The sequence below is a fragment of the Haliaeetus albicilla genome, chromosome 28 (genome assembly GCF_947461875.1).
Source record: "Haliaeetus albicilla chromosome 28, bHalAlb1.1, whole genome shotgun sequence".
Taxonomy (NCBI): Eukaryota; Metazoa; Chordata; class Aves; order Accipitriformes; family Accipitridae; genus Haliaeetus; species Haliaeetus albicilla.
The window spans coordinates 12,514,191-12,528,488 of NC_091510.1; the positions used below are offsets into that span (position 1 = coordinate 12,514,191).

The 14,298-nt window shown below is 44.5% G+C and overlaps 1 protein-coding gene across 1 annotated transcript; it reads left to right on the forward strand.

The window, feature by feature from the left end:
• The first annotated feature begins 6,814 nt into the window (after nt 1-6,814).
• On the forward strand, nt 6,815-12,989 carry KRR1 (KRR1 small subunit processome component homolog). The gene is made up of 10 exons (XM_069773440.1): nt 6,815-6,956; nt 7,532-7,707; nt 8,221-8,355; nt 8,586-8,711; nt 8,808-8,891; nt 9,527-9,583; nt 10,075-10,245; nt 10,415-10,492; nt 10,616-10,709; nt 12,344-12,989. The coding sequence occupies exons 1-10, from the start codon at nt 6,878-6,880 to the stop codon at nt 12,481-12,483; spliced, it is 1,140 nt and encodes a 379-aa protein (XP_069629541.1). The 5' UTR covers nt 6,815-6,877; the 3' UTR covers nt 12,484-12,989.
• The last annotated feature ends 1,309 nt before the right edge of the window (nt 12,990-14,298 follow it).

Sequence of the window (14,298 nt, forward strand, 5' to 3'; positions counted from 1 at the left end):
TTTGTCAAAGGAAGAACTTCTCAGTTAGTTACAGCATATAATATGGATATTCCTGAAATGTCCTCTGCTTAATGAACAGCTGATATTGGCTAACCTCATGGAAATAAGAGAGAATTAGTACCAGCTGCAAAATGCATTCACTGGATAGTGGAACTGGCAGTTGGTATTATGCCTGCTATAAATATTTTTAATTAAAAATTGTTTTCTGTCTCTTCAATTGGTATAATAGCGATGATGCTTACTGAGAGTTACTGAAGATGTAATAGGATTCCCCTTAGTGTATAGCAGAGCTATTTATTCTGCTGTAATATTGCTATAGTGGAAATCTGCATAATAATGTCCGGATTCTAGTACAAGAGAAAAATAGACCGAGGGAGTGTTTTATCTGTGTCTTTCAGAATAACGCGCATCAGCATTGTTGCAAATTCCTAAAGGAAAACTGTGCTCAAACTCTGGTTGCTCAGGTATGACTTCAAAACTATTTTAACACCCTTTTTTGGGAAATTCCAGCTTCAGTCTGCAGCCCTGTGGCACCGTACGCCTTGGAGAAAGGGTCTGCTCTTTGCGAGGGAGCAGCACAGCGGATCCCCTTCTGCTGCCGATTCGGAGAGGAGCAGCCCCTTTCCCCGTGGCTCCCCAGGCACCCACTGCAGAGGGGCTGGGAGAGGCACTGGCGGAGGGGACCCCGCAGTGCTGCCGCAGACCTGAGCCCCCCGGCACCCGGTCCCCACGCAGTGCTCTCCTGCCACAGCTACCCACGGGTGACAAGGGACACCTCCTCCTTTGGGGAGCCGAGAGCCATTAGACCAGCTCTGCCCTGGCAGGCACAGCCCGCGTTAGGCATTACCTAAATAGGATGGATACTGAGACAGCTGGAGAAATCTGTTAGCCGTCCCTGCCGGGCTGTTGGGAACGTGTGATTGCTCTCTGCACTATGTGGGAGACTTTCTAAAGCAGACAGGAGCGATCACTTTCTAATCCCCGCTTGACTCTCTTCCCCTCTGAGGCTTTGGACCAATATTCTGATTTAGGCATTTCCTCCCACCGCCTTCCTCGGCCCCCTGTTCCTCCCCGGCTTCTGATACACCTACCCCGACCAGCACTTGCCTTCACCATCCCATTTTTTATTCTCCCTTGTATATCTTGGAGGTCCTGGTGCAGCTTGCCATGGTGTGGTGTTTGCCTTCTGACAGCTCCCAGAGGCTCAAGTCAAGACAAAAGCCTCATTCTGTCAGTCACTGTATGAATACATGATTAGGCACATCCCCTGCTCCAAAGACCTTTTGATCTAAACCTGCTGCTTTGATTTCATAATGAAACTAAATTCTTTTCCCAGCTTGGGTCTCATCCCTTTCTTGTCCCCAAATTGACAGCGATTTTATTGCAAGCAAGTCTTCCTCCAGACAACGCTATCGTCTTTTTTTACACATCGGTTCTTCCTTCTTATCCTGGGTTCTTCCTTCTGCCACAGATTATCTTTGCTTTGCTTTTCCAGCTAGTCGTTTCAGATGATTTTATGGTTTGCAGTCCTCTCATTTTCCAGCTCCTTGCTCCTCTTAGGGTTCAGCACGTGCTCTCCTCTCTGCTCTCTTTCAAAGAGAAGCCCTTGCTCTCACACTCAGCTATCCCTTAGCTGAGCTGAATTTATAATGGCCACTGTTCCCTCTTCTTTATCTTCTCATGCCTAACTTCACAAGTGTCTTCATGGTAGATACATCTGAAACCTTTGTTATTGGGTCAGTGATATTCCTCTCTGTTACTTGCAAAATCTTCTTCCTGTCTTTCCAGTCTCAAAATATGAATAGATATCTGACTGTGTGAGTGTTTGCTTTTTTGTCTAGGTTTTAACCTCACTAACAGTGAAGGTGAGTTGTTATTTGTCCATCATGTCCTCGTGGTAAGATGCAGATTTGTTATCTGGTGAAAAGATAGCCCAAAAGGATGGGAATTAGCATATCATCCTGTGACAATAGAGTAAGTCTCCTTCTTTATTTTGAAATTCATGTTTTCGACTCCCATTTACTTATTCTCACCTATGATGAACTCTACGTGCTTCGGCATTTCCCCAGCTCTCCACAGAGAAGGAAGTAGCACCACTGTGGTGTGGTTCTTGCCTGACTGGGTTTGCGACGGGCACCGTTACCTTCATCTATCAGCACCTCTGCAGATCACTGGATTCGACAGCAAAGATGAGAACAAAACCAAACCAGAGAAGCGACTTCTATCACTGCCCAGAGAAAGGGAGGGGGAGAGGGGAAAGAGAAATGAACACCACAACCCCATCCGCCTGAGGGCACAGAGGTCATGTTAGCCAGATGGGGAATGAATCAAAAGGGACTTTTTTGGAGGTGGCTGGGCAGGGGGAGCTTCTGTTTGATTATTTTAATTCTGCCAGGCTACCTCCCAGTGTTGGGTCACTCAAAGACATAGTTTTGTTCCAATAATGAAAGAACTCTATATTAACAGAAAAAGGAAAACACAGTTGTGATTGTTTTTTCTCTGTCCAGTCCAATTAATAGGTTTTGGTGGCCAGTTTGAACTATATTTTGATCACTTGAGAGGTTTTGTATGAAATAGCTGATAATTTAAGAGCCAGTCACACCAGGAGAAGCTCTCACTTACCTATGTGCCTGTCTCCTGCCCTGTTGTAAACTAAAAAAATTAAGAACACCCTAAGCCAAGATAAATTTGAAATACAACTCTCCGGTTATTTGAATCAAAAGGCAGTATTGATTATTTAATTACGTAGAAATGATCCAGATGCTGAGCATTTACTACAGATTAACGACTGTCCCAGAGCAGTTAATGGCCCTTCTCACTGCCATCAACACAAGCTGCTTATTAATCCCTGGAAAATGGCTTGCATAACAATCATAACCTGCTGTTAAAAGTTTATAAATAGATAAAAGTGTCACATGGATTTATGAGTGCTGAGGCTGAATGGGATCTGTGTGGCGTTTCTAGTGAATGAATGCCATGTGCATGAGCTCATCTGATTGCCTGAATTATCACAAAATCCCAAGTTGCTCTTTTGGATTGGAAAATGGCATGCAAGAAAGTGCCAAGTGGCTGGAGTCCTATCTACTGACTGGGAAATAATTACTTTGCTGCATAATAAAGAGGCACCTTCATTCTAACAGCAGTACTCTGCCCTTTATATCATATAGCCTGAAACGCATGTAAGGGAGCCTGTGCAGCTCTGCTGTTTCATTCCTTTGCTTTGTTTTTAACAGGAAAAAACGCTTGCACATATACACACACACACACAGAGCTGACCCAGGTCCTCCCAAAGCCCAGCGATGGGTTCAGCAGGCGTAGGGGTCTTGCTAGGCTGGGATCTGTATGATTCAGACAAAGGTCTTCAGAGGAGCCCTTCGCACCTGGGTCTCTCCATCCCATACTGGGCTTTTATAACAATGAAGACGGTATGTGCTGCCAGCGAAAGCTGCTTTCAGAAAACATGTTGCCCCTTGGTGCTGGCAGAGCTGGGAGGGCATGCAGATCCCGGGGGGCTGAGGTGGTTGAGGGCAGGGAATCCCAGCGACACTGCATCCCACCGGCCATGCGGTAGCCGTGCCCCACCACCGCACTGGCACTCGTGCTGTCCCTTCTGCCTGGCAGCTCAGCTGCCAAGGCAGTGCGTGGGGTACCCCGCTCCTGCAGGGCCGCAGCATCCCCATCATGGCACAGCCCAGCCGGAATCACCTGGGCACCAGCCTTCGGTCCCCCGGCCCCTCGGCAGCCACTGTCCCCTCAGCTAGCTGTCCTCAGCCTCCTAACCCTGCCAGATGAGCAGTGGCTGGTTATTGCATTTGAGCCGTGACTAATAAAAATGATATAAACATGCTGTTGTCTGGAGGCTGAGAAGGCTGCCTGGAGGAGCAGAGCCGGTCTGTGGGAGCATCCTGTCCCTGCCAGGAATTAGGGAAGTGGCTTCCTCGTATCTGACCAGACCACAGATCCTGAGGTAAGAGGAAAGATGAGAAATTACTGTCTCCTTCAAAGAATCAGACAGGAGGGGATGTGAGGGACCTTCCTGAATCACAGTTTCCAAGTCTGTTAGCACGACTGCCTCTTTTTCCTATTATTTTTAGTGGACCTGTTTCGACTGGGCAAAGGTACACGTCAGAGTGGCACTGCACCGGAGCGGACTATCCATCCTTTGAATCAGAGAAGTTGGGTGCCACAGGGTGCCAGTCCCTTGCTCCCTTTCACTGGGCACCTCTTTCTTCCTCCAGCACAGAGACCTGGCGGGCTCGGTGACCCCCATGCAGCAGCAGCTGACGCAGGGGCCAGGGTGCAGGACAGGAGTGGGCACACAAGTGGTCTGTCACTGCCACTGCAGAGGCATGAGATGTATACCCAGAGCAGGCCTGAGAGGTCTGCAGGTCGAAGAAAAAGGTGTATCTCACCAGAGACCTTTCCTCTGACCTTCAAAAGTGCTCATAGCCAGCGAGCACCCTGCCACAAAGATCCTCTGCCTCACCCACTGCCTTGGCCATGCCCTCTCCCCTCCCTGCCTCTCCCTTGGGCCTCCTCTTCTCTCTCGCTGCAGGCTGTAATTTGTTTTCATACTCTCAACACCCCATGGTCTGCAGCCTCTCCACCTCTCCCCTCTCATCCGGGTCAGAAAGCTGATACCCACTACCGAGTGCTGCCAGCATGCCCCTTCCACAGCCCACTCCTGTGATTTTTTTTGGTGGGTTGCATCTTACTCATAGGAGGAATCAGGCTATAAACAAGTGCTGAATGAAACTAATTATCCTCTCTCAAACTCTTCACAAATCTGCTTTGCTGCACTTCCACAACACCTGGCCAGTTTTCAGGCTAGACACATACCGTGCACTTCATGCACTACCTCCCTGCAGAGAAATGCCTTCCCCGGCCCCCCCAGCCCTGCCCTTGCATTGACCGGGTGCCTACACCCGGGCAGGACCCCCGTCCTGGGCTCACAGGCTATGCAGCACAGAGGGATACCAGTCCAGTAAGCAGCCCCAGAAGACTTCTGCGTCGGAGAGCTGAGAGAAGCAAATTTGCCTCCCTGTGCTCGCTCAGGGGCAATGCACCTTTCCGTCAATGGCATACGGCATCCAAAGCCCGGTGTCAGGCGAGGCAGGAGCGAGACCCCAGCTTCTCTGTGCAAGGTAGGGCTGGGTGGGCAGAAGGGAGCACGTTCCCCATCACCTCCATCTCTCCCCATCTCCCTTCTCCAGCAGAAACCACGGGGCGGGTGGCAGCTCCGTTTGGGGTGCTCCACTTAGCGCAGCGGTCACTGCCATCTAGTGGGATGGGGGATGGAGAACCAGCCACCCCAAACGGCCGGGGGGATCCAGCAGCATCCCTCTGCTGCGGGGCCCCGCAGATTCCCCTTCCTGCTTTTTTTCCCCTTTTGTCCTCCGAGCAGAAGGCGAACAGTCGACGTGCCATTTCAGAGAAGAGAGGGTGCGCCCCGCCAAGCCCCTCGCAGCCCCCTGTGAAGGGCCGCTCTGTCCTTCGCAGGCCCGCAAGCGCTCCCACAGCAGCTTCCCTGTTTGAAGGCTGTGGACAGACAGAAATTAAAATAAATGGCTGAAAACACGCATCGACTTGACGGCAAATTTGCGTGTGGAAGGGATCCTGGTGTTCTGTTTGTTGTGGGACACGGGGCTGGCACAGGGCTGGGAGATGGAGCAGGCTAAGAAGGATAGCAGTCCGGTTCAAAGAAAAGCTTGGGGGGGGGTCAAAACTGATTTTTTTAATTAATATTTTATTTATGTGTAGATCAGGTGATAGGAATATCTACCTTTCTCATCATGATGGTAATTAAACACCCTAGGGTGCAGGCTTTTATGAACAGGTCCGATGAGCACCTGCCAAGGATGAGCGTCCTGCCTCAGAGATGCAGGTGTTCTTGCTCTTAAAGGCCTCTTCCAGTTCTTCCCTCCATTGGCTTTTCACGGTCCCCATAAAAGAGAGTGAAGGAGGCATGTTCTTGCTTCTTTACTGAAGAAAATGCCCAGTTACAGGTACAGGAAGGGGAGGATGCAGAGCATCCCCCTCAAGAACCTTAAATTACGTTGTTCAACTGAATAATTAGGTCTCATCAGGAACGTGTTTTCTTTAGTTATGAGCATTAAGGTACTTTGAGTATTTATCAATGTACTTCAGCGTACATTTTGATGATGATGGTTCTTTCTTCCTTTATGTTACATGATAGCAATAGAAAACTGAAAGCTGGAGAACGCGGCTGGAAAAGATGTTTCGCATGAAAGAGGAGGAAGGAAAGAAGACACTCAGTATATGCCTCTCACCTCAACTGCATTCATTAAATTTCTGAAAAGCCCGTGCCTGTAATCAGAGTAGAGGCGCGGAGCCCAAAAGGGGCTGCAGAACCACCCTGGGGAAGCAACTGGGGTCTCCAGCAGCGTGACCCCCCAGCAGACCCTGCCAGCCTGAGGCAGATCACGCCGTCTCCGCAGCAGCCACTGCCGCCCGGGTGCTGACACACCTTCAGATAAAGTAACCCTGACGGAGAGCTGCGGGAACCGTCCGCGTTGACAAGCAGCAAGGAGGTGCGACATGCGGCCTGCGATACCCGAGGCCGGCGCTGCCCCTCGCCTTGAGGCAGAGCGGGCATCCCTGCCTGTTTGCACCAGCTTTATTTTCACTTTTTTTTTTGCTCCCAGGGAAGGACAACCCGGTAGGAAAACGCGTGTTGTTCCGAATACAAACGGTAAAACCTCTCTCAGAGCCCCAGCAGCTCTCAGCCGCCGCCATCCCTCCCGCTCCCCTCAGACCCGACGGGACTACGGCTCCCGGCGTGCACCGCGCCACCGCACCTCCTTCCGGTGACCGGCGCTTCCGGTTCCGGGTGAGGGGTGGTGGCGCGTCGGCCAAGATGGCGGATCCTGCCGAGGCGGCCGAGCCGACGCAAAAAGAAAAACAAAAAAACAAAAACAAAAAGAAAGCGGCGGCAGGTGGGGGCGCGGTGAGGGCCCGTGCGGGGCTGTCAGCCGGCTCGCCGGGAAGCCTTCGGGCTGAGGGTTCCCTCCCCCCCTCCGCGGTGGCCGCGGGCCTGCAGCTCCGTCCCGGCCTGCAGCCGGGGGGGTCCCGGCGGTTTCCCAAAACAAACGGGGGCTGAGGAGCTTGGCCGCCATTTCGTGTAGGCGGAGAGGCGGCGTGGGGAAGGCAGGCTGGTTCCCGGCCTGCGGCGCTGGGTGGGATGGAGGCGGCTGTTGGGTGCAAGGGGTGCCTTGTGGTGGAGCCCCTCTCCTCACAGCGCTCCGGTCCCTCGCCTCAGCCTGTCCCTTGTTCTTGTATAATATCCTATCCGCAACGCATGTCTCAGTTGTGGGATTTTTATGTTAAATAAATAGCTTAAAGCAGTAGCTTCTTTAAGGTCAGAAGGGGTGCAGAATGCATTCAACAGAGCATTAAACAAAACTGTGTCCCTGCTTTCAGTTACTGTACCTTTTGTAGTTAAATGAGGAGGAGAGGTAATAGTCACTGATGAAAGAGGAGAAAAAACTTTTTTTTTTTATACCTGTAACAGTTGATGAATCCGAACTTCTCACTGTGCCAGATGGATGGAAAGAACCAGCTTTTACAAGAGAGGATAATCCCAAAGGGCTGCTGGAAGAAAGCAGTTTTGCAACGTTATTCCCAAAGTATAGAGAAGCGTACTTGAAAGAGTGCTGGCCACTCGTCCAGAAAGCCTTGAGTGAACATGTATGAATACTTACTAATTGTGATGCTATGTTTTATCTTTTGGGACATACAGATCTTATTTAAGCTTATAAAAACAGTGCAAGTTGCTTTTCTGATACTGTGTTTGTGTATATTTCTACTGTGCTTGCATTTAGAATTGGTAGTGTCATTTTTTTATTGGCATCAAAATCAGTGAAGGTCTGCGTAGCCAGACTTGAAGTTCTTTACAGATGCTGTCAGCAAAGCTCTCTGCAGCAGCAAGTGTCTTGTCATCCAGACACTGGCAACTTTCATGCACCTGACAGCAGGGAGATGAGGAAGGTGGTGTTTTGGGGCTTGTGACACATGTATTCAGTGGTTTTTGTGCATGTCTGTGTGTGTGAATTTCCTTAAGCTGAAAGTCAGTTAAGGAATTTTGGAAAATGGAACTGCATTCTGTATGTAGTGTCTTTTTTGTTAACTTCTTACTGCCAAAGATGAATTCGGAGGTTCTTACTTAGAGATTGATTCACTATTTCTTTTCAAATATTGCAGTATGTGAATGCAACGCTGGATCTAATTGAAGGCAGCATGACTGTCACTACCACTAAGAAGACTTTTGATCCGTATGCAATCATCAGGGCTAGAGATTTAATAAAACTTCTGGCAAGAAGCGTTCCATTTGAACAGGTCTGTATTAAATCCGGGAAGTTTGTATCAAATTCTATCATAATACTTAGAAAATTTTACGTTTTCAAAATGTGGGATTTTCAAGTGAGTCAAGTAAAATAAAATAAAATACATATTTAAAGTAAATGTATCTGAAAGTGAAGTGAGAAGAATAAACTCAGGTATTCTCTTGACTCTTCTGAATAATCCATTTGCATTCAGATGATATTGCCCACTTCTTGTCTCTTTAGGCAGTTCGTATCCTTCAGGATGATGTTGCTTGTGACATCATTAAAATAGGCTCTTTGGTGAGGAAGAGGGACACTTTTATAAAAAGAAGAGGACGACTTCTTGGGCCAAAAGGATCTACTCTGAAGGTATTTCCGATAGGTGTAGTAACCAGACAATTCTTAGACCCAAATTTGTGTCAGGTCCTCAGTTTACACTTATTTCATTTCTTTTTTTTGGTGTAGGCCCTGGAACTGTTAACAAACTGTTATATTATGGTGCAAGGCAACACTGTTTCAGCTCTTGGACCCTTTAGTGGGCTAAAAGAGGTAAGGGGAGGCAGGTGAGCCATTTGCATAGCATATTTCTATGCCCAGCTTGAGGGCAGACGAGAGGCAAGATCTGGCAACCTCAGGAGTACCTGACTTGTCTTTCAGCTCTGTGTTAGTAAGCTGCATTTACATGAATGTCTGTAGTCTTAGCATCTTAGCTGCTGATTTTTGTTTAGACTCCGAGATCTTTCTGTCTTGGAGGTAAAAAAAGTATTTGTGAAATACTGCTTTGGTTTTGGTGGGTTTTAGCAAGAATTTTTGTAGTTTCGGATAAGAGGTGTAAGAGTGAAAATACTGCAGATCTAATGATATATAACCTAAAGGAACATCTAACGTTTTTAATAACTGTGTGGGAGAAGAATTCTTGTCAAAAGTAAGTTTCTCATGACACCATAAAATCCACAGTAACATGAAAGTAATGTTTGTGGGGCATGCTGGAGTGTGTTAGAAACACGACAATATTATTGATATTGCTGTGCCTTCCAGTTAACCATGTGCGTTAGCTTTTTAAATCTACCTACTTTGGGGGGCAGGGTCAGGGAGAGGAAGCAAGATATACCTGGTATTTTAATTGATTAGAATATGAAATACTTGCTGAGTTTTCTGTTCTTTTTCTTTTTTATTAAACACAGGTTAGAAAAGTTGTTCTGGACACAATGAAGAATATACATCCCATATATAACATTAAGGTTAGCGTGGTCCACTGTGCATCTTTCTTTACAAGAAAGTACTATTTCTTCTCAGAGAATTGTATGTTAATAGTTTACATGTTTCTGTGTAGTAATCTATTTTTGAGAATTTCTGTAGTGTGCTGCTTTAAAAAAGCACTACTTTGATAGTCTCCATTTTGCCATAATATCATTAGCAGTATCTGAAAAGACATCAAAGGAGAAGTGTGTATAAACTTTCCTCCCTTCAGTTGTTTTGTTGATACTTGCTCATTTAAACTGAGGCACCTTCTCCAGTGCATTCTGTCCGTGTTATGAGACATACGTATCTTTCTGGTTCTGCTGTTCATTATTAAACCTCTCTACTCTTGCTGAAGTGGGAGATGGAAGCTTCGGATGTAGCATATTCACTTTAAGAAAGTTTAGTAAAACTTGTAGTTTGGAGCTCTTGGCTACTACTGTAATACTTTTTTTTTTAATAACTTCTTTGTGACATTCTGAAACTACTGAAGACTTTGATGATCAAAAGGGAATTATCAAAAGATCCTGAACTGAGGTCACAAAGCTGGGAAAGATTTTTGCCTAAGTTCAAGCGGAAGAACTTGAAAAAACGCAAGGAGCCAAAGAAGAAAAATACTAAGAAGGAGTACACACCGTTCCCACCTCCACAGCCAGAAAGCCAGGTCAGCTGGAACTTAATTTGGTTATGCAGGAATATAGCACGACTTGAAATCGTGTTCTTGCTAACAAGAGGTTGGGAGGCCTTTTCTGTCAAGTTCTGGTTTCCTGATGCTATACATCTGGCTTAAAATGCGTAATTATCTAAAGCTTCTTGGTATTTGTCTTACGCAGATTGATAAAGAATTGGCAAGTGGTGAATACTTCTTGAAAGAAAGACAGAAGAAACGAAAGCAAGTAGAAGAGATAAAGGTAAAGTTGTTCTAACCTGCTGTTCAGTTAAAAAGCATTTGACTGCTGACTTGGAATTTTTTTTTTTTTTGTCCCTTTTTGCCCTGCTCTACTGATACTTGACCTTTTTATTGGTAACTTCAGGCAAAGCAAGCAGATGCAATCAAGAAAAGACAAGAAGAAAGAAATAAAGCTTTCATCCCACCAAAGGAAAAGCCAGTTGTGAAAACAAAGAAAGGTAACCATTTATTTTTTTTTTCTTGTTCTAAAATATTCTGCTGTTGATTCATAGGCTGAGTGATTTTGCAGAGATACAGCTGTAGGAAATAAGAAGGGTCATGCAGAAAAAATCCTAGTGGTTAGATCCATGCCTGGAGTTGCCAGAGACAGTAGAAAGATCATGCAGCCCATAATTCTATACCTATACAGTGACAGTTGTCTGTAGAACATATTCCTGATGGAGATACTGGGATGGCCATCTCAATTGGTTGTCATGGCTACATCAATTTTTGGCTTTCAGTCTTGTAGTGAAGCTGCCATAATTTTTGCATTCAAATGTCTTTTCTGTTAAGAAAAAGAAACCCCAAAGCAATACTTACTTGAAAACTTATGCCACAAATAAGTCTTGGTACAAGGTAGGGTAAACAGCTTTTCTAAAAGTTAAAGTAAAACCACATTATATGCAGAGTAAGAACTTGTGTTCTCAGATGATCTGTTTTTCACGCAGTAGAGAAACAAGCCTTCAGTTTTCTGGATTCATTGATTATTCTACATAGTCATTCATTGTATTAGATATACTGTGTATGTTTTGTATTAGCTATACTACCTACATATTATTACACTATATATTACACAATTTCTTAGGAACTGAAAAGTTCACATGTCTCTCAAAGCATGTGTTCTGCAGCATTGATACAGTACTTTATTCTGTTGGCAGTAAATTTTCAATGATCCTGCTATTGACTGTAGTGTATCTCAAATACTGTGCTTTTCTAGATGCTGTGCTTTGACCTGAAATCCTAAATAAATCACAGCAGTAGTTTGTATGTAGAGAAGAACTGAGATCCAGAGAAGACAGCTGGTACCCACTGTTAGATGTATAGGAATTAACTGTGTGAGATTAGAGAGTTGGATCCAAACTCATGACTCGTGCCCAAAAGAGAAAATACCATCACCTAGATGAACATAAGAGTAGGTTATTCATGTTGCTCAGCATTAAATGTTTAATTTAAGTACTCTGGCACTCCAGTAGAAGTCTTTTATAAAGGTCTTCATGCAGGGGTCGAAGATCTGTGTCACATTCCCCCAGCCCACCCTTTCCCATCCTGTTTCCAACAGCAGCCATTGATGGATGGCCAGGGAGAGAGTGTAAGGATGGGACAGACATGCTTGGGATCTTACCACCTTAGTTGCTTGCAGAAGGACAAAATACCATGAAAGCTTCTCGGGGTATAAGAACTCAATAATTAATTTATTTTGTTCTTAGGTGAGACCAACCAAGCCAATAGGCCTATGCCTAAGAGAGTGTATATGTATTAATTTTGGAGGAGTATGTCTGTAGTCTGAGGAGTGGATGAGAATAGTTTGTTTGTGTGCAGAGTGTGGCATCTGTGTTCAAATGCAGTTGTATATGTGTATTTTTTATATGACTGTTCTCCTTTGAATTCTGCTGAAAGAGGTTTGTGGATAATACTATTTTCAACAAAAATTATTATTAGAATAGTTTATAAAATCATTAGTGAACAAAAAATGAGTCCTAACCAGTGCCACAGGATGCAGCTCCTTGTGTTTACATATGAAGTCATCTTGTAGACTGAAGATTTAGATAAAGTAAAATTTTTGCCTGTTATCTTTGTATTTTTTGCTATGTAGCCTCCACTGAGAAGAAGATTGATATTGAAGCCATCAAGGAAAAGGTAAAGAATGCAAAGAAGAAGAAATTAGGAGCACTTCCTGTGGAAGAAGTCAAGTTAAAAATGGCAGCAGATGAAAAGAAAAAAAAGAAAAAGTAATTCACCACCTGAGGTACTTACTTTTCTCCTACGTTAATGAACATTTTCACACTTGGAAGATTTGAGACTTATTGCTGTCAGTACAATCTGAACAAGAAAAGACTAGGTAGAAAGATCATTCTCTTTTCATAAGTACAGTTTAATTAGTGGACCGAAAGCAGCTGTGCAGAATTGCCAAGGTTGGTGAAGAAAATCTGTGCTGCTACATTATTACAGTAAGAGAGTGTATTTGGATAATATCCATCTGCCTAAAGGGAAGGTTTTGTAATAGAAACATTTAGGAGTTTGATGCAGGATGTTAAACATTAGGGTCAGAGAACTCAGTGGGAGTTTAAACTAATTCTTCTGTGAAAGACTACCAGACTGTACGCAGTCTCAGTTGTGCTGATAACTTTTGCAAAACAGGCAAGATTTATTACTATATTATGCTTTTGTTTCTGTAAAAGCTGATTATTTTTGCGTGTCTTGTCTTGGTGTTAATAAACTATTTTGATACGTTGTTCTTATATCCTTTAATTAGTCATCTACTGCACAACCTACGTGTTGTTTTCCAGGAAACAAGCTCACAGCTTCATGTGAGAATTAGACAAACCATAATCTTAATTGAATGCCATTAATATACTGTCATTTATTAGCATTATACTGGAGGCTGTTAGACAGAATGTGGTACAAAGCAAGTGTCTTTCCACATGGAAAGTGCTGCAGTGAAAGCATAAAGTCTTGTTATCTTTCTTTAAATATATTCTTAATTTATTTCTTGCTTGCAAGAAAGTCTAAGAAATTGTGTTCCTCTTTTTTTTTCTTTTTTTTTTGAGACCTTTCACTTTTTTAAAGGAAGTTTAGAGGTTTTTAGTTCCTGAAATTGAAATTGTGATGAAATAAAGTTCACCGGAAGAGCAGATGTTGCTTAATTCACACATCTGAGATTAAAGAAGCAAATGTAATGGTTAGGAGGTGGTAGAGCCACACCAATTTCAGTATTGTGTTGGAGTGCTTTTGCCAGGTTTTGGAATTTTGATCACCTGCACATGCAGTGGAAATGATTATGCTAGAACATTGCAGCTTGCTGCATTTTGGTTAGTGACCTTTTATTTGGAAATAGTAAGTGAAAACATAGCCATTTCCTTTTTTACATATATAAATAAGAATTTAGAATATATGTGGTTAAATAGCCAGTACATGTACATTGAGAAATAGCTAAGATGCTTGCCCTTTAGGGTAGGAGACAACATTAGCCTTAGTATGCCTTTCAGTTATGTGATCATTTCTTGGCACTTAGTTGTTAAGGAAAAAATGCTCTCAATCCTTTTAGGGACTGCATTGTTCATAAATGGCAGTTTAATTACTTGTGGAATCAATCAGGAAAATACTACTTCAACAGATGCTTCACTGAGAATATGATCAGTAAGTCACAAATACCCATCTCAGAAACTGTAGCGAGCTGATGGGTTTAGTGATACCAGCACTGTGAAAAACTTTTTAGAAACACCAACTGGAGTTCAGCAGTTGACAGTGTAAAGGGGAAACTGAAGTTCAGTACCAGTCAGGTAGTTCAGACCTCTCATACAGTGAAAGGACTAATTTCAGCAGGAGGCACTGCAATACTTGAGTTTAAATACCTGTTCTCACTGTGTGATCCTATGAACGAGTGCTTCAGCGGAAGAGTCTGCAGAGCTAGAAGCCAGTAAGAAATCTGACTGTAGCCAGGGAAGGAGCATGAGTGTATTAGGGGAGGGAGAGTCCTTGGTTCTAATCTGGACTGGATGAGGCCCCTTTCACTGCAGAGGACTGGCACACGTGTCCCCATTTCTAGTT